The following is a 22,430-nucleotide window of genomic DNA, read 5'->3' as shown; positions in this document are numbered from 1 at the left end:
ACACCCTCTCTTTGGTAAACTGAGGCACACGCTGTACTGAGAGACTACTCCGAGTTGTCATTTCCATACGACGTGAGGGCTGTACTCGCATTTGCGAGATCTGCTTATCATTCAAGCTTTCTAGTGAGAATACCAGAAAGAAATACAAAAAAAGGTGAGTTGTGGATTCCAACATTGTGTTAATGTTGTGGTAAAACAACCATATTCACTACATATACATTCAATCATTCATTTATTTTCTACCGCTTTTCCTCACGAGGGTCGCAAGGGGTGCTGGAGCCTATCCCAGCTGTCTTTGGGCGAGAGGCAGGGTACAACCTGGACTGGTCGCCAGCCAATCACAAACAACCATTCACACTCACATTCATACCTATGGACAATTTGGAGTCGCCAATTAACCTAGCATGTTTTTGGAATGTGGGAGGAAACCGGAGTACCCGGAGAAAAGCCACACATGCACGAAGAGAACATGCAAACTCCACACAGAGATGGCCGAGGGTGGAATTGAACCCTAATCTCCTATCTGTGGGGTCTGCGCGCAAACTACTCGACCGCCATGCATCCCCACTACATATACATATCCGTTAAAATAAAAATGAAAGTAGTTCATGAGTAACAAACCTACCCAAGTCGAACCACTACTCATCAATTCCTCCTACTGTCTTGTGTGTAACATACCGTAAAGTGAGACAGATAGATAGAGTCATCCTCACCGTGTGCACAATCTCTGCAGAGACTCTCAGTGATTGTTGTGAGAAAACTGCAAAGTTGACCACAAGGTCGACAATCAATAACGGCGCCGCCGATGGCCGCCGAGTGCCCGGCGAAATGAGCGCCAGCAGACTGTGGAGCCGCTCCACTGGAAGAGGGGGTTGATGTGCAGGAGGGGGCGCTGAGACAAAGAGGTGGTGCAGGTGGTCTCGGGCTTCTGTAAGGTGGACCTGGAAGACGTAAAGCAAGGCGGGCTAATTACAAATCGGGTGTATGAGTAATTCACCGACAAAGGCCGCGGCCAGACGACAGCGTGTCTGCTGCATTATAGAAGGAGGCAGAGCAACAGGAGACAAGAGAGATGAAACTCCTGACCGAGAAATCAATACTTCATCCTCCTCTTCACCTCTCTCTGATAGGAGTCATCCATAATTTACTCTTTAATGTGCCCCCCCCCCTGCTCTGTTTGCTGGGTGCTGTTGAAAATATACTTTAATGGTCCGCCATCGTCATCCCATTGACCTACACCACGGTAGCTCATTGTCAAGACTGTTGGAATACGCTACGGACACATTAGCTTTCCTCTACTAGCAAATAAGCATCAATATGTGGGCTGCGACTCGATGCTTAGCAACGACCCGGAATTCCATTACCTCGGTCGACGTGTATTCTTCCATTGCACTTTGGCGTGTGTCTCTGTCAGTACAGTCAAAGTCCCTGTTCATGTCTACAGGTCAATAAATATATAAATTGCTATGATATGCTGTGATGTATCTAATGTGTAATCAAAAAGTGATGGCAATGAAATGAAAAATAAATGCTGGAGACATAATTACCAGTTGTACATCCCTGCAGTGCCCCCTTTTGGTGGGGTGGTGGTAAAAGGTCAGCAGCCACAGCAAGGGGTGCAAGTCCGGGAGCTCTGTGGTGACCAGGAGCTGCAGGGCCGCTTGCACCCAATGGGAACACTGAACCAGCAGGAACCAGGCCTCAAAGATGCTATGGGATGAACCCCACATAGGTAAGATACGTATATAGATGGATTGATAATGTCGTGACATAAAAGATAAAAACACGCATTTTCCTCTCTAACCTTCTGCTGGCACCCGCCTCCTCTTCCTCCTCTGTCAGTCTCCGTAATGAGCCACTCAGCCAGTTCAGGTGACGTCTCCGAGCCTCTCCTGGCACCTCTGCAAAGAACACCACAGTAAGACTCAAACTTGCGTGTTCTGCACTCAATTACCAGCAGCAAATGCAGCAAAATATACCCAATTTAAAAATAAAATGCAACTCCAATGCAAAAAATGTGAGCAGTTTAAACCATGAACCATAACTCCACCTACATGATCATCTAGTGAGAGTAGTTCCAGAAAGGTCACCTGTATATGACAATCTGTGCATCCAACAACACTGCAGCTCAGCTTCAGGCCAGACATGATGGTGGTTGTGTGTGTCGTTGCTTGCAAGAAAAGACAATGGCGGCTTTTGCTCAGGAAGTCTCCAAACCGTGGGCGGACAGCCGTGGTGTAATAGCAGTCTTGCATGTATTAGCCGTCTCAATCCGCAGAAAATCAGATGTTTTCTCTCATAACGTACCCGGAAATGATATTGCTTTCAGTTTTATACACGCCACGATGTGAATGAACTGTGCGACTACGGGGCGTTCAGGTGTACCTAATACTTGGTGAGTTGGTCCAGGTCTTAACCCTCAGGCAGTCTTCTTTTCAGGGCATACAAATAAAGGGAATAAAAGCGTGAAAACTTCAGCCTATCAAACTTTATCATTTCTATTCACTCTGCAGTGAAGAACTGCCCTTCAGCACACACACATATAAATAAGTAGTAATCATTAACTTCTGGCCGTGCTCCAGTATTCCCAAATGGCACCATTCAGGTATTGTAAATCCTTCCTGTATACACATGGAGGCCAGTCTGGCCACACATTGATAAGCAGCAGACTCACCTTTGCCACTAATAAACATGCCTACGCTGCCACACTGGAGATTGCTGATGTTCAAAAGGATGCATTATTTGGTAGGCACCGTTGGAAGGATAACAGCGCTCAGTAAGAAACGTATTGTCAAATGAACACACTACCTCAAAACTGAGCAGCAAAGCAGGTTGCACGTCATTTTTGTAATGACACAAACTCTGTACAAAGTTCACCTCTGTTGCTGCCCATCATGTGACCAAAATCACCGGTCTTATTAACTAGTATTGATGAGTGAAAACAAGCATGGTCATTCAAGGTGCAGCGGGAAGTGTCTTGTTTGCACACAGTTCAGACAATGCCATCCATTGAAAGATACACTAACCCAGTGTTTCACAACCTTTATTGAGCTAACACTGTAGCACATATTTTACATTGGGAAGATTTATACGTTAATTATGCACCTTCTGCCATCTCATGGAAGAACATTATTTTTGTTTTGCCTGGCTCTATACGGTGTTGGCGTAGATGAGCAAAAAAAAATTTGTACTAAATAAATACACATTTTTGGACCAATTAACTGAAAGCAGACTAAAAGCACCACCACCGCCTATGACGTGTTAGCAGTAGTGGTTCAAAAGACCGGATTGATGAAATAAATATTATTATATATATTATTATATTATTATTATATTTTTCAGAATTCCAAATAAAATTTGAAATCATAATAAAATTGTTGAAAATCAGATGACCAACAATTTGTTGTTACAATAAAATACAGCTAACGTTAGTAGCTAAACTTTGCCAAATCACTATCATCAACGTAACTCAGGCACATACATAGCTTACATGCTCGGAACAGGAAAATAATGCTTAGTTGGAAAGTTAGCGCCCTCTCGCCAGCCCGCGTATCGGTTGCAAACGGTCCCTTTAAGTGAAATTGGATAATTTCCCACAAGGCACTTGATGATCTCTGACGGCACACCAATGTGCCGCGGCACAGCTGTTGGGTACCATTGCACTAACCTGAAGGCTGGGTCAAGAGCGGAAGCAGCAGATTTTTCGGGGACAGAGGGAAGAAGGCCTTCAAAGGTAAACGGGCCTGAAAAGGACAGAAAATATGTGAATGCATAAATCACCCTCCGAGAGCCTGACAAACGACAGTCAGGATGGCGGGGCTGTGTTGCGGTGATGCACTGGCTGCTAAGTGTGTAATGTGGCGTGTAATTGGCTGGCATTTTCGTGCCGGCGTGACCGCGGCCAATAAGGTGACATGTAATCTAAGAATGCCGCCACTGCCATCTAGTGGTTAATAAAAAGGAAAACGTATTGCGCTTCAAGGCGTACTCACCCGTGGATGTAACAGTGTCAGTTCCTGATAGAATCGGCTGGTAAACATTTGGATGAGAATCCTGATGCCTGGATTAGCCTCTCGCTTCTTCAGGAGGAATCTGGCAAATGCAAAAGACACACCCGGCAACAGCTGTTGAAGTCGCTTCATTTGAAGTAGCAGCTCCGTCTACCTCTACATGCATGTTAAAACACTACACTGCTTACAAAACTCATGCATATGTAATGCATTGGTACTTTCATGGTTTATGGTTTTCTTCGTATGCAGCATTTATAAGCATCCTTCTTTCATATGAAAACTTCATGGACACCATTTATCACAAAGTAGGATTTGTTAATTGTTTCAACAAACCTTTTACATACAGATTTTAATATTATTAGAGCCCTGTCGACATACAATAACACCCCTACAGTCACCTTTACACTCATATTATCCAATAGAGTAGATATAATCATAAAAATGGCCGGCCCACATTATTATTATGATGATTATGATGTTATTATTGTGCCTAAGTGAATTCAAACCTGCAATAAAAGTCAATCTGTCAAACAAGCGCTTATGCCGTTCACACAGACATCAGGGACAAAAATATAACCTCAATACATACTACTCATTTATTTACCTCAAGTGCAGAAAAGACAGGGCAATAATTGCAGAGAGGCTGTTATTCAACTCTAAAGTAATCTTTATTATTTAACAATGATTTTGAGGGCATGAAAAAGCACAGCAGCAACAGAACCAATGCTGTAATAGCGCTAAGGAGCAAACTGATTGTAAAAACCAGTTGGGCAGGTGTAACACACATGAGATTGACAACTACAGCTGAGTAGCGACATTCTAAAACGCACAGAGGAGTTGATAAACATCCTTCAGGAGGTTGCCTACAGCCACAACTGATAATGCCAGTGTTTTTAGAGCCGGTGCAAATTGGGGACAGCGGTGGATGCTTGTATTTGTTGACCACGCATCTGAATTGAATAGCGGCATTCATTTGGAGCAGTTACTGTATCTAACTTTAATAAACAGGCTTACCTGAAGATATCATTTGCCACCAAAAAGATGGCGCAGTGCTGGGCGCAGGCTTTCGGCTGCAACAGAGAGGCACAGTAATCATTCTGTTGTTCAGTGTGTAACCTTGCTACAGCAGCAACAACCACTTTGATGGAAATACTGTACCGACCAGCAAGTTACATATACCGACCACTAGATGTCACTCTTACACCAACATTGTGCCTCATTCTCCCGTTTTTTCTCCCCCTCACTCATCTCCACATTTTGTAAGCCCTTCATGTGTTTTAGATTTAACACATTCTAAAAACGCCCCAGCACAAACACTTAACAGCTGCACTGCTCATGTCTGCCATCCCCTACATGTTGATGTGTCTCTTAATATGAAATATTCACCATATATTCACACACCCCCTGTCACATAGACATGGTAGAGAAGCATGCTGCTTTGTATACAGGCTTCAAGGTGCAGTAGTGGGAACACATGCAAAAACACACATATGATGCACTTACAGTTACTGTATTAACTTATATACAGTACCATGTACAGTATGTACTACAACATCATCCACATTACTTAGTTAGGAGAAACAGCCCCCCCCCAAGTGGATGACTGCTATTGCAACATCCGCGCCTTCATCCAATGTCTATCTGAGTTGTCCTGTCAGGCCAAAAGATGACATTGCAAGTAAAACAGCAACTGTAATTGAGCGGTTTTGCAAGCTTGCTTTGCACGCCAGTGTGAACTAAACTGTCATGGCTCCTGCTAGTGAAAACAGATGGGGCCTTTTAGCATCCGCCTCTATTACCTTACCACTAACACTTCAAGGAAGCTCAATTACAGCACGCAACAAACATCCTGTTTTTTTATGTTTGTTTCTGGCGGTTGGAAACCAGGAAGCAAAGGTTTATTGTTATTGGGCTCGAGTCTGAATAGATTGGGGAGAGGTGGCACAAGGCGAAACCAGGAATGTCCGCCCTAATTTCAGGTTTCCCAATTTGACAAAATTTGGAAAAAAAAAAAGTGATTGGGGGGGAAAACACAAGCCAGTCTACGTGTTTTTGCCCATGCCTGTTTTATACACGGACACAACTGACATCATTGAAACCTAAACCTAAAGTGAAACCTAAACGTTGCCTCCCAACCTCTTAACGACAGACAGACTACACCAGATGTAATATCATAAACCAAGCACCACACACGTGTGTGTGTGTGTGTACACATGTGCATGTGAACCGCCAAGGTGATAGGGGGAAAAAAAAGAGGTCAGTCAGAGATGGATAAACAAATAGGTTCAGAAGAGAAGAGAGACATAAACATAAGGATTTTTCTCTCTTCCCTCTTATATACATATATATACACACGCGCACACACGCATATAAACGGAAATATATCTCTTTAAGTTCTTTCCAACAAACCTCATTAGTAACTCATGCAAACAGAGGACGGCAATCAAGAGTGCAGTGTTAGTCATCTACACAGCAATCCATTTGATTTCATGGCTATAGAAACGTGAAACTTCAAAACTGTGCTCTGTTACCAAGTTCTGCACACCTCAAGTGGACCATCACTCTGGGTAAACAGTAGCAACATAGATGACAAGCTGTTTGGATAGGTTTACACAAGGAAAGTTAGATAGTAAACAAGGTAAAAGAATAGTACAATGAGAAGGAAAAAGTCATAGAATTGAGCGGAAAAAAAAAGTCAAAATATGAGAAAAATTAAGTTGGCATTTGTAAAAAGAAATAATTTTACAAGATAAAGTCATAATGTTAACATGCAAAAATCAGATAACGCCATAATATTACAATGAGGTCATAATTTTTCAACAATAAAGTCAAGTGATGAATAAATGTGTCGAGATAAAGTTGCTCAATTTCACAAAAAAAACGTGAATCGTATCCAAAAATTAAGTCATAATCTTATAATCGTAAATGTATGAAGAAAGTTGGAATATTATTAAAGTCCTAATTTTATACGAAAAAATCATAAGATGAGCATTCCATGGAAATATTGGGAGAATAACTCGTAATATTACAATAATTTGTAATTTTAAACTAATTGAAGTAATGTAACAATAAAGTTGTAATTGTATGAGACTACATTAAAATTGGATGAGACAAAGTTATTATAAGCAGGAAAAGTTGGAAGTTATTAGAAGTCAGAATATTATTTTATTATTACAAGCCTGCTTTATTCTAGTCGCTTTACAACCTCCTTCTCATATTTCACTTTTTTCTTAATCCTTTCAGTGTGGCCCTTCATAGTGTGTATCATTACCACAGTCAATGCATGTCAGGAATTTGTGCATGTAAAACAGCGTTGTAGGAAAGCGTACATTTTCTCACAGCAATGCATACTTCCCCAGGACCTTAACGAAGAGCTGAATGACTTTGCCGCTCTTTGAACCGGGCATGATCTTTCCTTTGTGAAACAAGGAGAGGGAAAGAAGGAGGAGGACTCGAGTGATTTAGCCCAGACAATAAAGACTGTGTGGCACATGCCAAATGATGTGAGACGCACTTAGGAGCTAGCCAAATGATGTGAGACAAGCGCAAAGCAAATCCAAATATAGTGCACGTTAGCCAGGTGTCGGAAAAAAGGACTACCAAAAATAAATGGAAATTTAGCAAATATTGTTATAAAATCTAAAAAAAAAAATACAAGTTTAGTAATCGTGATTCCTCTATTCTGCACTGGGACAAATGAAGCAAAATGAGTAATGTGGCCAACATGACCCACCAGGAGTGACTGTGCTATTTGCTGCTGGAGCTGCTGCAGTGACGTCCCAGGAATGCCAAGGACAGTTGACTCCAGCAGACTGAGCACCGCTTCCTCCAGGCTGGGCAGGTTGCGATACCACAGGGTGACGACAGCCTGGTCCTCTAGTGACAAGCGACCGCTGAGAACATTAAAGTCATATTACACACACACACGCTCACATTGTATCACATTGTAAGTTGAACCATCTGCAAACCAGATGTTGAGGCGCAGGATGGGATACTTTGAAGCAATCATAGTGTTTAACTGAGAAAGAAACGGGCATAAAACATTTCCAAATGTATCTGTGTGTGGATTACCTGGAATAGGCAGAGCTTATAGCGCCATGGAAGCTATCAGTAAGAGCTGATTCTGCACATATCAATGGCCTCTGCAGTAAAGCTCCAATGAGAGGAGCAACTTCAGGGCAGGTAACCAAGGGGATGCAAGCCGCAATCCTGCTACACGAACACCTGCATACACACAGCCTTTTTATTAGGTACACTGTTTATACAGCACAAACTGAACTTGCCTCACACCCTTCTAACATAATTTCCCACCACACCGTAGAAAGGCAGTTATGTTGTATCTGTATAGAAGGCTTACCGTAGGGACCCATCAAAGTTCAACAATTGTCACGATCAAAGCAGTTCAAGCAGAAGTAATTCTACACTTGATCAAACTTACTTAAGATTTGTCAGATCAAAACAGGATCGATGCATAAGACTTCCAAATGCGATATTAGCGTCCACTTCACTCGTCCAATTTTTAAAAGTAGCAGCTTATAGGCTGGAATTACGCATGTGGTAAAAAACATAGCACATTTCTTAGCTGGCAGCCAGTTGCTTAATGACTGTGCTCCATTAATCGCCATTATCTTAACATTAGCTTCAAAACTCCTTTTCTGTTGTTTGCTACCTTTGAGAAACGTTTTTTCCCGCCGGTCTGATCCCTCTAGGTTCTTGTTGAGACTTGTACTTGGGGAAAAATTCTCAGATCTCATATTTGAGTCAATATGGTATTTTGCCTTACGCTTAAAAAAAACAAAAAAAAAACTCTTACCTCTGATTTGCGCCTCCCAACAAACTGCAGGGTTTTCCAGTGTTTTCCTGCAACTGTGCCACCATCTGAATTATGGGAAAAGTTGCCAACACAGAACTTACTCCTTTTTTACATTTATGACTGAATAAGCTATCTACAAATCTCTATTTGAGAGTCTATCTATTATCTCTATTAATTCTGATATTTCACATTCTTAAAGTATGTTACATACAAAAAGTTAAACGATCACGGAGAAGGGCGAGGATTTAAAAAAAAAATTTAAACATGATGTACTGTACTTCAATGATAATAATAATAATAATCACAATACTCTAAGTCCATTACCGTTCGTAATACTGTGTATTAACTCATTCAATCCTAGACAGTTTACCAAAGACAATCCCCACAGTACCGGCCATTTTAGACAATTTTGACTGATCTTTCTAGGTACACAGAATATTGTGTTCTATAGCTATACAGTATATGCATGGAACCTACCAAAAGAAAGATTAGTCTCCCGTCTTTCATCAACAAAAAAAAGTTTGTTTCTACCTTTTTCCATTCTAGAAGTAGAAGAAGCAGTAGAACATAGGTAAGTTTCAGGAAAATAAAACACCATGAATATGAAATATCACACCATGATCTATTTACAATTTTTACATTTGGAGTGAGTGTGCTCATGTGTGCACACGTAACCTTCTGCACGTTGCACTCCTCCAAGCTCTCCTTCTTCCTGTCATGTGTGACTTTTCCATTCACTTGATCCCTGCCGAGCTCTTATCAAATTCACTTTTGTTATGGCTTAAAATTGTTCATGTTCATGCATTCTTCTTTCTATTTCGGCTTTTCCCCTCAGGGGTCGCCACAACAAATCAACCGCCTCCATCCAACCCTCTCTTCTGCATCTGTCTGCCTACCAACTATCCTCATGTCCTCCTTCACTACATCCATAAACCTCCTCTTCGGCTTCATCTACGCCTCCTACCTGGCAGCATCCTTCTACCAATATATTCACTATCTCTCCTCTTGACATGTCCCAACCATCTCAGTCTGGCCTTTCTGACTTTATCTCCAAGGCCTCTAACATGTAACGTCCCTCTGATGTACTCCTTCCTGATCCTATCCATCCTGGTCACTCCCAATGAGAACACCAGCATCCTCATCTCTGCAACATCTAGTCCTGCTTCCTGTCTTTTCCTCAGTGGCACTGTCTTTAGACCAAACAACATCGCTGGTCTCACCATGTGAATGTGGATCTGAAATGTTCATGCATTAAAAAAAAAAAAAAAAAAACGTATCAATTGGTTGTTGGGATTGGGCGTTTGGGATTATAAAAACGTATAAATACGTCTTTGGTATTGAATTAATACAATAAAAATAAAATTAAGTTAATGCGCCACCGTCATGATAAAGAGAGTCATTATCTATTCTTTACCTTTCTGAGAACTTGGAGATGGTACTGTGTTGGCGACAGGCACAATTCTTTCAACAAAAGACTGGATGGGTTTGCATCGTCTTCGGTTGCAAGTTGGCACAAGACCTTCTGTTGAAGGGAAAACAAGACATGATGTGGAAAGTTATTTGGACCTTAAATAGTAAGCTAATTGGTTTCCGGAATCTAAGAATGAGGCTGTTGGCACCATTTGAAACACAAATGGGGGGTGGGGGCATTCCAGGAGGTAAAAGAATGTATGGACTACATATGAGGAGGACCTTCAGTTGTGAGCATTCTTCGATACAAAGGACCCCAGTGTTTTACAAGCATTTTTCAGAAGGGGCCTCATCACACACTGATAAAACGACACCAATAAAGTCAAGTGATTCTCAAGTGAAAAAGGCTGATGATGGTGATGAGGGGCCAAGGAAAAGAAATACAAGACTAAAAGTCTCTTTTTTGTGGCATGGTGTGTTCTTTGCATTATTACACAAAATTGATAGCCTGCAGTATTCAGTGGTCAAAATGATTCGTAAACAACACTTTGGGTTGGTTCCCCAAGTTGGGCACTGATGTAACCATTGAAACATGAGTCTCTAAACCGCCACATTAAAGTTATAGACTTGTTTAGGAAAGGCACTTTGTCAAAAAGGGCCTCGCCTTTTGTTACAGCGCAATGTGACTTCAATGGGGCGCAGTAACAAGCCCGCCACAAAAAGTGGACTTTGCAGATTTTTTTGGAGACAAAAGGGGGGATCATGGGGAAGGCAAAGCGAGAGACAAGTAAAATACTTGGGATGCCAGGCGGCCGAGAGTCAGTGCCGTGTGCGGTTTGTTTCTGCTTTTACCCTCCACGTCGTCTCACAAAACAAACCCCAATCACTACCATGTGAGCGCCCTCCATGACTTCCTTACAGTCAGTCCACACAAAAGACCATCACACTTCTCCCACACTTGGTTAGAAGGCATGGTGGGATTGGCTTTAGTGACGGATGAGAAGGTCAAATGAAGTCTGGTTAGACCATGAAGAAAAGGGTGTGGCCACCAGAAGGAGATGAAAGTCAGACCTACAATACGTTAAGACAAAAGTCATCTTTTGTTTCCAGAGATACATAAGCATTATAATTCACATTTATACAGTACAGTGGAATCCCATATAGTTTCAACACAGTGCTGTATAGTAAAATATAAACAATCTGTTGCAGGGTTAAATTGCCATCATCATAACTGTACAGGCAATACTGTATAACATTCTTAACTTAACCTTATATGAATGAATAACTAAAATAACTAAAATAAGTGAAAATTACTCATCCTTTCAGACATTAAACATTCTTAACCAGTCATACAAGCTTACAAAGAAGCTGGTGCATAAATTAAATATAACTATTATAATGATGCATAGTGTTTAAGAAAATGCAGAGGGACAGCTGCTAATTAAGTTTTTTTTTTTTTTTTTTACAAATCTTAGCTGTCATACAATCAGAATCACAATCAGAATCGCCTTTATTGTCATTGTATTGCATACAACAAAATTTGAGTGCAACTCCACAGTGCATTTTGTAGAAGGTAAAAATAAGAATAAGGAAAAGGATAAAAATAAAACAAGGAACAACAATCTAAATATAAAAGTGGCAGGTGCGGTTCAAAATAAGTGTAAATATATGTACATCAAAAACAATAGCCTATACAGTAACAAGATGTAGAATTGCAGTAACCAAATGTGGAATTTAACACTACAATATTTCACACTACAAAATGTAGTATATGTACTAAGTTTCACTTGGATGAATGAATGTTATTGCACATAAGTCCAGTATTGCACGTTTGAAGCATTATTGTACATAACAGTGAGGTGTGTGTTTTAGTAGTGCAAATATAAGTATGTTCATTTATGATTGTACAAGTCATAGAAGTCAAACTCTTCAGGATATACTGCAGTCAAAGAGGACATGGCACCCATGAAGGAAGACATACATTAAGTGTCCGTTTGATGTAGACCACTATTTTCACATCAAACACTAAGTATTCTACCCAGTGTGAGCTTAGAGTCAGAACACTGCAAAGCAACCACAGAGGCTCCAGGGAACGTCTGTGGTTCACCCGTTTGACTCACTAAAGAACGGCGTCAGAGATTAAGCAATCAGCAGCCCTCTAATATAACACACTTTATTCATCATCTCCTCAAAGACTGTGCCATGCTTTTCCACATAACTGTGTGGTCATCCTGCAAGGACGACACATAAGTCTGCTTTAAAACACCAGGCGACACACTCACACGCAGGCGCTGACAGACACACAATGAGAAGGCAAAAATAATCTACACATGCAATCACATACGTGTGGGCATCATAATGTGTAGCAGAAACACATTGAGTACGCAAACATGAGAGCATATTATACACTCCAAACCACTAGGGGGCGGTATATTACTATAAAGTTATAGCGATAAGGATGTTCCTCATTTTCTCATGTCAACAACTGATTCATTCTCTGCCATTCAATCATAGCACTAAATGATTAGTCAGTGTTGAAAGAACAATGCTGCTCATTCATGAGTGACATCATCAGGTGCCTCGTTACCGCCTCTTCAGGACCTACGTAGTACTACAAGACAAGATGGTCAGCGCTGGCTTGCTCCAGTGCTGAAAATGTAGCCGTTATGATAGAATTTTAAACAGTCACTAAAATATTAACTCATCTGCTACCAAAGACATATTTATACGTCTTTTACGTTTTGTTTTGTTTTTTTTGCGCGAGAGGCACAAAGAGGTGATGATGTAACTCCACAATAGAAGAGAGCATGTTTGCTGAAAAACTAACAATGTTTTACAGCTGATTATTAAAAAACGAAAAAAGGTAAAAACAAACTTTTTTTTAATGAAAGATGAGAGACTAATCATCAAAAACAATTAAAATCAATCAAAAACATTTGAAAAATGGCTGGGATTGTATGAGTTTACATGTTTAATTCCATACTATAAAACACAGGCACATGTGCATGGGAGTGCCTTGAAAGGCAAAGGCTGCCTTTCAAGGCAATGTACTGTTTTAATTAGCATGATGTTTTTATTTTTTAATCAAAAACACAAAGTTAATTTGATAAAAATGTGAAAGGTTCCACATCATACAGCATCTGCGTTTGAACCCTGTTAAGTTCTATCTGCACTCTTTGCCTCCCGGTGAGCCTTAAAACCACAGTAAAGTCAAAGAGTGGGTAGGACCACAATGCTAAATGCTAATCTTTCGCTGGTGAGGAAAATTCAAATGGCTCATTTTAACTTGCTTTGAAAGTACGTTTGGGAGTTCAAGGAGAGAAAAAAAGTCCAATTCATCCACCACTAGTAAAATCCAGATTTCGAGAAAAATGCATCTTTAAAATTTAACAGAAATTAAGGTGATGGCCACCACCGTCGAGTACAATGATGAAAAAAATTGAAAAATTCAATCGCAATTGCTTCATTATTATTACCTACTCTATACATGGCAATATCTTTCCCGAGTAAAACGTCTCAAGCCGGGTCGTATTATATTCAAGACAAGTGGTGGCGACACGGTGACTTCTCCCTAAGCAAGTCTGAGCTTTTCTTTCACTCACTCATTATACACCATCCACCTGAAGAGATGCAACCGCACTGTATATTTGAGTCAATACCGTCTGCTCATATATAGCAGCAAACCTGCATAGCATTTGTTAAAAGTGCTAAGAATCCATACCTGTATCCATTGGTTGGCCTTTCTTTCCAAAGCATTGGCTGGCTGCTCGGTGTGTAGTCCCCACAGACACTGGAAGATCAGCGCTCTGGTTTCATCTTTAAAGAGTAACATGGAGAAATACTGCAATGATGCGTACATTTGTTAATAGAGTTATGAAAAACTCACCATGAGCAGTAACCACTGGGTTCCAACAGAGACGGCCCACAAGCTGGCCAAGAGAAGGCATGTTTTTCATGGTCTCTGTCGTGGAGCCCTTGGGACAGGCAAAAGGACACCATCTATTGTAGCATGTTCAATAATATTCACTTCAATTCAATTCCTTGTATACAGGACCAAATCACGACAAAAGTCATCTTCAGGGATTTGTCATATGGATAGGGCACTGAAGACACATGAAGAAACCATGGAAGGAAGAAAGACTCGGTGTGAGTCTGCCATCATGGTCAAACTTTTCTTATCTTTGGAATCAGCAGTAATAATATTAATAATGGATGGGATTTATATAGCGCCTTTTTTTTCAAGGTACCCACAGTGCTTCACAGTGAAACCATTATTCATTCACTCCAGTCACACACCGGTGGTGCTAAACTCAAGCTGTAGCCTTAGCTGCCCTTGGGTAGACGTAGGAAAAACATGGCTGCCAATTGACACCTATGAGCTTCTCTGACCGCCACCAAACCTTAATTCAAATTTATACACCATTGCGGGCAGCACTGAAGGCAAGGTGGTTTAAGTCAAGGGCACAACAACATCAGTGACGGGGATGGAGGAAGCAGGTTTGAACCACAAACCTTCCAGTTTTTGGGTGATCCAGCAATTTCAACAACACATCATCAAAAAAGATAAAACATCCCAATTCTACCTCCTGGCCAATGCTGCCCCTTTCCTTTTTCTTTGTCCACTGAGGGTCACAGACTGAAAATTGAAAGGATGTTTGGGCCATTTCAGCCCAGTGGGAGGCCCGACGTTATGACAGGGGCTCCTGTGAACACGTTTCATCAATGACCCTTTAGGCGCCACAAAATATATCATATATTTGGATCCTACTATGTCCAAAGGTTACATCTTGAAAATGGTTACAGATAAATGGATACTGTTAATGAGATAAATCATCAGTAGGACCCAAAGTTTGTAATGGGAGTAAATTCACTCATCTAATTTTCATATGGTGACATCACCAGGCCGGGAAATGGTCAGATCCCTGTCTCCATACCCAACAAGCTCATCAAAATGGACACGACCATCATCATCGTTTACAGCAGGATATTGAACACTGCTGCTTTCTACGCAATTAGAAGTGTATTTCCTTCACCACATTCTCCCGCGGCTGTGGCTACTTCCATGTTTCGGTTATATTTACAGTTATTATATTCATATATTTATATCTATTATCATTATAAATAAGCTGCACAATGGAGAAGTGGGCAGCGCGCAAGCCTCACAGCTAGGAGACCCGAGTTCAATGGCAATCTCGGCCATCTGTGTGGAGTTCGCATGTTCTCCCTGTGCATGCGTGGGTTTTCTCCGGGTACTCCGGTTTCCTCCCACATTCCAAAAACATGCACCCCCCGCAACCCTCGTGAGGTTAAGCGGTAGAAAATGAATGAATGATTATAAATAAGATTATGATATCATAATGTTTCTATATACCATAATATTTTGAATTTAGTCTCATATTATATATATAACCTTTTACCCAACCTAATTCTGCAAAAAATACCCCTTAATTTCTCATTCACAAAACATTTTTCTTTTTATTTTTACTTTAATATTTCATCTCAATGCTACTATAATGACATTATTTATCTTCACAATATCAAGAGTTTATTCTTATTAAATTATGACTGTTTTCTTGTTTTTCCTTCTAACTTTTCCTTCTAATATTCTGACATTATTCTTGTAAAATGATTTTTCTATTTTTGCTGTTATTCGGGTTTTCTTGTTAAATTATATTTTTTAGAATGTGCCACAGGCCAATTAAAAAAAACAGCCATGGGTCACAAATGGCCACCAGGCTGCACTTTGGATACCCTGCTCTCTGAGCCGAGGTTGTAATATATTCTCATGTGACATCAAGCATGTCCACTCAGATGCTGATGTTTTTCCAGGAAATGTTGGTCAAATTGTGAATTGCACGACTTCAAGGGCTGTGGAACTCTACAATCAACTTTACAACTACTATTAACACTAATGATTGAATCATGAGGTATTATGAGTAGTAAAAGTAGCTAACCAAAACAGTATAGTAGGTCTACGAATAGAAACAACGTACTGTACATTAAGCACTGTGCTCTTAATAAAACCAACACTGCTTCACCCAGCAGCCTGCTAAAGTTTGTAGGAAATTTTAAAATCACTTGACAGCATTTGAGAATTTTAGAAACATTTATTGTGACCTCTCCGAAATACAAACAACACCATAAAATAGCTAAACCAAGCGGTAATCGACAGCATTAGAAGCATGTCTGCACATGTGCTCCTACGGCATCGCCAAGCCTGTGTACAGTGTTACCTGATTAACCCATATCAAACCTGTATCGTATGCTTGAACTCTTGAGTTAATTAGGTTCAACAGCACAGCTTTGTTGCAGCAGAAGCCCACACGCTGCAATTGGACATATGCAAGTGTAATTGAGGCAAGGTGTGGTTGCTCAAGCAGAGAGAAACTCAAAACTGGGCCTCAAGTGTTGACAGGGAGCGAAAGAGCTCTCGTACGATCCATTCAGCTGCCTTTTTGAGATACCTTCCATACGTTCCTTGGTGGCCTTCAAAAAAATGGCTGACAGGGTGTGCAGGCACATCATCTTGTTCATCACTCATCATTAGAAAAATAAAACAAGGAAGAATTAGAAGAAGAAGACTACCTGTGTTGACAACTGAGAACGTATGGACATGCTCCATAGCCTCTATCGGGCTTACAGCAAATCAAAACATGAGCAGATAAAGTGCAAAATCAGAAGTCGTGTACGCTATATACATGTTGACTAAGTCACAGTTTTACAGTATTTCATAGTTATTGCATGGTTAATTCTGATAGAATCTCGAATCGTCTCTCACAAAGAGATTTACATCCCTAATAGCCAAGTGTGTCCAAAAACTGTTGTGTGATCCGTTTTGGTTAAAAGACTTGCATGGTTTGGTCTACTGCCACCCCAAGGTAAAATATTTGTATAGAGTTATCTGTTTTAGGGGGAAATGCCTCGATAAAGAGCTCTATAGGGGTTCCCCATTAAAGAACAACAATTATACGACAAAAGAGGGGGACCATACTAGGAGGACAGGAGGGTTTAAAATGTGAATTATGCCTAATTTGGTCTTCAAAGCAGCAAATGTTTAGGTAGCTTTAGGCCTGTGTGTTAAAAGAGCATCAAACAAACAAGGCTTGACTCAAAGTGAGATCACCATTAATGGGAAGCAGAGTGGCGATACAGTAGGTGGGCTTCTCTTAAAGGGGCCCCCCATGCCAACAGCATGATGTGATCAGAGCTACAGTATGTGAGTGCACATTGATGATGATGATTATGCACCTGCAAATGGTCATCTACATGTCAAAGGCATCACATGGAAAATACATATCATATCAATGCCTTGCTGACATTTGTTGCTAATGTAAAAAAGCTTGCGTCTTTGATTGTAGACAGACAGGGGACGGGTTTCTAGATGTCTTTGGCTAATTTAGAATGAAGCACGCACATAAATCAAGCAAGCTAAACTACTTGCTGTCCTTTTATGCATTAGGGATGCTGTCAGGTGTACGGTATTGAATTTTTGGCATAGCAAATGTAAGGCGAAACTTGACACCAAGGTATTTCCTGAGCGATGACTCTTTCTTTTTCAACACTGGACATTTGGGGCACAAGCCACAAGAAAGTAGTTAAGTCATCAAGGGATGCAGAGTGCTGCCAAGAAGCAGGCTATCCTCAGCTGGTCTTTTATGACTTCAGGGCCGGTAAAAGGGATTTCAGTCCAATTAAATTATACCAGCTTTCTTTTCTTTTTTTTCATATATTTCAAACCCTATCCTTCATTTTCCGCACCTCTACATGACGTATGCCTGGAGTCATGCAAAATGACTTGAAGATGGAAAGTTTTTTTTTTTTTTACAGATACTCGTCAATTTAAGTAAATTTAAGTTGAGTTACACCAGTTTATTGTAATGATCCGCATATCAAAATTGTATCATTTTATGTTTTATGTCTATTGACATCTATTATTAATGATAAGCAAGTCCTGATCATGCTACTGCCCCCACAGGCGCATCCCCTGGCCATCGATGAATTGATTAAGGCAGTGATTTTCAACCACTGTGCCGTGGCACACTAGTGTACCTTGAGAAACCGCCAGGTGTGCCGTGAGGAATTATCCAATATCACTTTTTATAATTAACATTTATTAATCATCATTTGCAAATATTATGTCAATAGCCATTATGTCAATAGTATACATGGACCCAAATATTCCAATTGCATTTGGTTTATTTGCTCAAACGGAAAGAATTGAACAGGGATGGAATATTCCTTTCCCCAATCCGATTGAGGTATCTTGTACCCGCTCAAACGGAAAGTTGTCAGGGTGCGTTCTTCTTCATGGTGTTTTTCTTCTTCTGTTGTTTATTGGTTTAGTGGTTGGCAAGCAGCTTTCGTGTGCATTAGCGCCATCTGTGAAACAGAATCTAAACCCTTCTATACTTTATTCACAAGTCCAGTTTTATTAAAAAAGAAAATATATATCTATATAAAACATGTCCTGAGTTTAATTATAAAATATTAGCAAGATTGAATTTGTTCTTTTACTGTTTAAATTCATCCCGGGTGCGTTCTTTCAGCGAATGCTCAGATATGACGTAACACGCAGATCCAGACCTTCTTCAGTTTTAAAAATGGAGGCGAGCAATCGGCACTGGACTAAGCAAAGTTTGTTTTTGATTCAAACTAAATTTCAAGACTGGACAGTCGAAAAACTGTAAATACAGAGTTATTCCAACAAGTGAAAGAAAAACCTGGGGAAGACGGTATCACGTGATGTTGATGTTTACGTTTTACTGCGCATGCCCTATTGACTCCTATTGATACCTATTGATTCTGGTTGATTTTCACGGCGCATGTAGACAAGAGATTGGAATATTCCTTTCTATGGATACCATTGTTTCCCGAAAGGTCATTCGGAAAGAGAAAAACTCGTCATGTAAAAACATGGCTACTGTCGAGTGTCTGTGGTGTAAAAACTGGCAGAGCAATGTAATATTGGTCCGTGTGGCAACACCTACCTTGTTCCTCTGATAGACTTATTGATGCATGTGTGAGGTCATGGTGACATTTTGTAACATTTTTGGTTAGTGGTGTGCCACAAGATTTTTCCAATGTAAAAAACGTGCCGTGGCTCAAAAAAGGTTGAAACACACTGGATTAAGGCACTTAAGTAAAGAGTTTGGCTTCTCAGAACAATATCAGTTCAAAAGGGTAATACGTCTTTATACGCACATGTAAACGTTTTAAAGAGTTTTCTAGCAGTTGTGGTGTTACCATCCCTGAAATATCAGTCCTGCACCCTCTCCTGCCTGATCCCGAGGTTGCTGGAGCTCATCTGGGGATACAATTGGTTAGCACTGTGGGTCCCAGCGCGGCTATTACCTGACAAACCCAACATTGCAGAGCTGCCAGCCAGACATAGGCAACCTCTGCAGAGCACAAAGCAGCCTCTGTTGGCCTCGGAACGCTGGACTCACTGTTCATGGTCTAGCGTGGACAGAGGCTGGGAGTGTGTGTACTAGTGTTTGTCGTCATTAATCTGACGGCCATTTGGCTGCTGAACCAATTGATAATTTATCTCGGTAGGTTGACAAGTGTATAAGGCATGGTAGTATGACTGAACCAGCAATAGCTGTTAGAGTGTTCCATACTTACCATGTTGGTGATGTGTGTAAGAAGTCTCTGGAGGAAATCCCTCAGTGTGCTCAAGTGAAAGCAGGCATCTTTACAAGCGTCAGCTTCACCCCAGCATTCCACTTTGTCCAGCCAGAACTGTATTTCTGTTTGCTGGAGTTGGACCCCTGGCTGAGCCATGGCTCTGTTTGTATGAGAGAAACAATTCTCATGATTACATAGAGAGGTTGGAAGCTGCGTCTTGTCTTGTGGCTTCACGCAGAACAGGGAAAGGCGCTACGAGTAATTCACATGGCTTTAATCGCAAAACAATCATCTCTCAATACAAACTAGCCCTGCACAAAAAAAAAATCACAATCTTGAATCACACAAACATGCAATCTAATGGAGAAATCCCGATTATGTTATGCTAGGAGTCCACTAAGCCGGCGCCAGTTGGTGTCAGTTCACGCAAAAGATTATGTAATTCGTGTGTAGTGGCTCGCTGTGGCGCTGAATTAATGTTCGCTCGGGATGTTGCCGTTATTCGGCGCCTCGGCGAGCCGCTACACACCAATCACAATCACAGCGTAAACTGGCACCGGCCCAGTGGACTCCTAGTATCATTAGCGCAACTTGGCTTGCGCCATTACATTCCAGTGAATTCCAATAGGCGGATTGTTTGCGACATTTGGTTCCACTTGGTGAACGAAGGTTGCTGCCAAACTAAATTTTTGCCGCTGTTACGGGCCACCACGAGCCAGTTGGGTGACAGTTTGAGCCACTGCACGCCACAGCAAATTGAATTGCCGCAAACATAAACATAAAGTAAAAACAAAACATATAAAGGAATCCACAATACAACCATACGATCAATGAGGACAAAAATTTAAGTAAAAAGACAACATACTTGATTGCTAATGTATATCTAGACCAGTTTCTGTTTAAACAGGTGGAGTGATAGAAGTCACTCAGCTAAACTAAAGGAATTTTGGCTGTTGAAAGAGACAGCATAATGATGTCACTAGATGTCAGGTGATAATTATTATGGGAAAGGTGCAAGAGGTTGATATTGATATTGAGGTATTTCTCCTTGCAGGGTCTTATAGACATAAAAAACAGTGATGAAGTCGCCGAATGTGGAGGAAATTTCTACTAAATAACTGTCACACAAGTGTAAAAATAAAATACAGTATAAAGCGATTCAAGCTTTGAGGACAAGTGAGTAATTGAGTTTAAGGACGCTTTAAGGAAGACTTAATGAATGTTAACCACTATACATTCAAACTCCATGCTGAAGGTTTTTCGAAACACTTTCCTCATTGTACAATGTTTTTGAGACTCCATTGCAGTGTAAACCCAAAGATGAATTGTGTTGGGGTGGTTTGTCTGGAGTAAAGCAACAAGTAAAAGAGAAATTAACATGTAAAAGCCATATAGAGTACATACGCACATCGGCTTGCTTTACATGGTTGTGACAAGCTAGTTTCTTAGACGGCGAAACAAACTCTAACTTACCTGTAAATGACGCTTAAATCTATTTAAATCTCGTCAAAGCGGAAGATTTATACTATATATATGTAAATATATAGTGCTGTAGTTGTATGTTTAATTTCGTTTTCGTTTTCCGTACGTCTGGATTTCCCTCTTTTCACCAAGTTCCGCGTTCGGAAGAATGCGATTGGCTGATAATGAACATCGACGTAATATAGCTGTGAGCGCAGGTGGTGATGGGAAATGTAGTGGAATATACTGTAGGTAGCAAGCACAAGCCTCATTTGCATTATTGCATTATTATTCGTATCATAATCATGAAAGTGGATTTTCCTGCATGACACATTCAACTTCTATATGTACTGTACGTCATGAAACTGAAATAATGGTAGTATGGTATGCCTTTTGTGGATGTTTAATTGCATTTGCGTTTTCTTTAAAAAACACTACACATACTGTTTAACACAGATACATATTTACTGTTTGTTGCATTCACAACACCTTTCAAATACAGTGACAAATATTTGATCAATTGATGTCTCATTTTATGTCTTTCCTATTGACTTCCGATTACTGCTGACTGTCCTTACCCTCTCTCTGCAGTGTTGATGCAGCAGACTCCTAGGTTCCCCAAGTTGCCAAGGAAACATCATTATAAAAGTGACTGGTCTATGCTTATTTTCACAGGGGAAAAACTGTACTTTACACATCAGTACATAATAAAACACCGGTTATTGTTATGCCGCATGGTATCAATAAGAGCAGGGGTGCTCACACTTTTTCAGCATGCGAGCTACTTTTAAAATGACCGAGTCAAAATGATCTACCCACTACAAAAATGCAAAACATCTATTTATTTTCAAATGTATTGAGGATTATTTGTACGTACAATGTATGTTGATGTACCTTACATAACCAAATGAGCCAATATTGCAAAACACACATAATTAACTATTAACATTTTTTTGTAATTACCTGAGTTTACTTTGATGACTTGCACTGAATTGAACCAGCCAGGGATGCATAGTCCGGACAGTAGCTGCTGATAGCCAGCCTCAAGCACACTTCCAAATGTTTATCAGTCATGGATAATATCCGTATCATAATATCCGTATAATATT

General features: G+C 40.5%; 1 protein-coding gene across 4 annotated transcripts in view; it reads right to left on the bottom strand.

Annotated features, from left to right (window-relative positions):
* Positions 1–21,481, bottom strand: part of fancc (FA complementation group C) — a 23,920-nt gene extending 2,439 nt beyond the window's left edge. For 2 of the 4 annotated variants that reach the window (XM_058069792.1, XM_058069793.1), the window contains exons 1-14: positions 21,334–21,481; positions 19,858–20,020; positions 14,120–14,207; positions 13,955–14,049; positions 10,238–10,345; positions 8,824–8,888; positions 8,082–8,234; positions 7,744–7,903; positions 5,025–5,080; positions 3,993–4,092; positions 3,668–3,743; positions 1,805–1,901; positions 1,548–1,710; positions 714–941 (exon numbers count right to left, since the gene is read on the bottom strand). In XM_058069792.1, coding sequence (XP_057925775.1) covers positions 714–941; positions 1,548–1,710; positions 1,805–1,901; positions 3,668–3,743; positions 3,993–4,092; positions 5,025–5,080; positions 7,744–7,903; positions 8,082–8,234; positions 8,824–8,888; positions 10,238–10,345; positions 13,955–14,049; positions 14,120–14,207; positions 19,858–20,016 — 1,548 coding nt within the window. In that variant the 5' untranslated portion in view covers positions 20,017–20,020; positions 21,334–21,481. Of the gene's footprint in view, positions 1–713; positions 942–1,547; positions 1,711–1,804; positions 1,902–3,667; positions 3,744–3,992; positions 4,093–5,024; positions 5,081–7,743; positions 7,904–8,081; positions 8,235–8,823; positions 8,889–9,300; positions 9,756–10,237; positions 10,346–13,954; positions 14,050–14,119; positions 14,208–19,857; positions 20,021–21,333 lie in introns of those variants that run through there. The other 2 variants (XM_058069794.1, XM_058069795.1) reach the window with 2 other exon arrangements.
* Between the last annotated feature and the right edge of the window lie 949 nt (positions 21,482–22,430).

This window comes from Doryrhamphus excisus, chromosome 4, assembly GCF_030265055.1.
Source record: "Doryrhamphus excisus isolate RoL2022-K1 chromosome 4, RoL_Dexc_1.0, whole genome shotgun sequence".
NCBI lineage: Eukaryota > Metazoa > Chordata > Actinopteri > Syngnathiformes > Syngnathidae > Doryrhamphus > Doryrhamphus excisus.
Note: the sequence above shows the minus strand (reverse complement) of the source record. Positions and strands in the feature narration are given on the sequence as shown.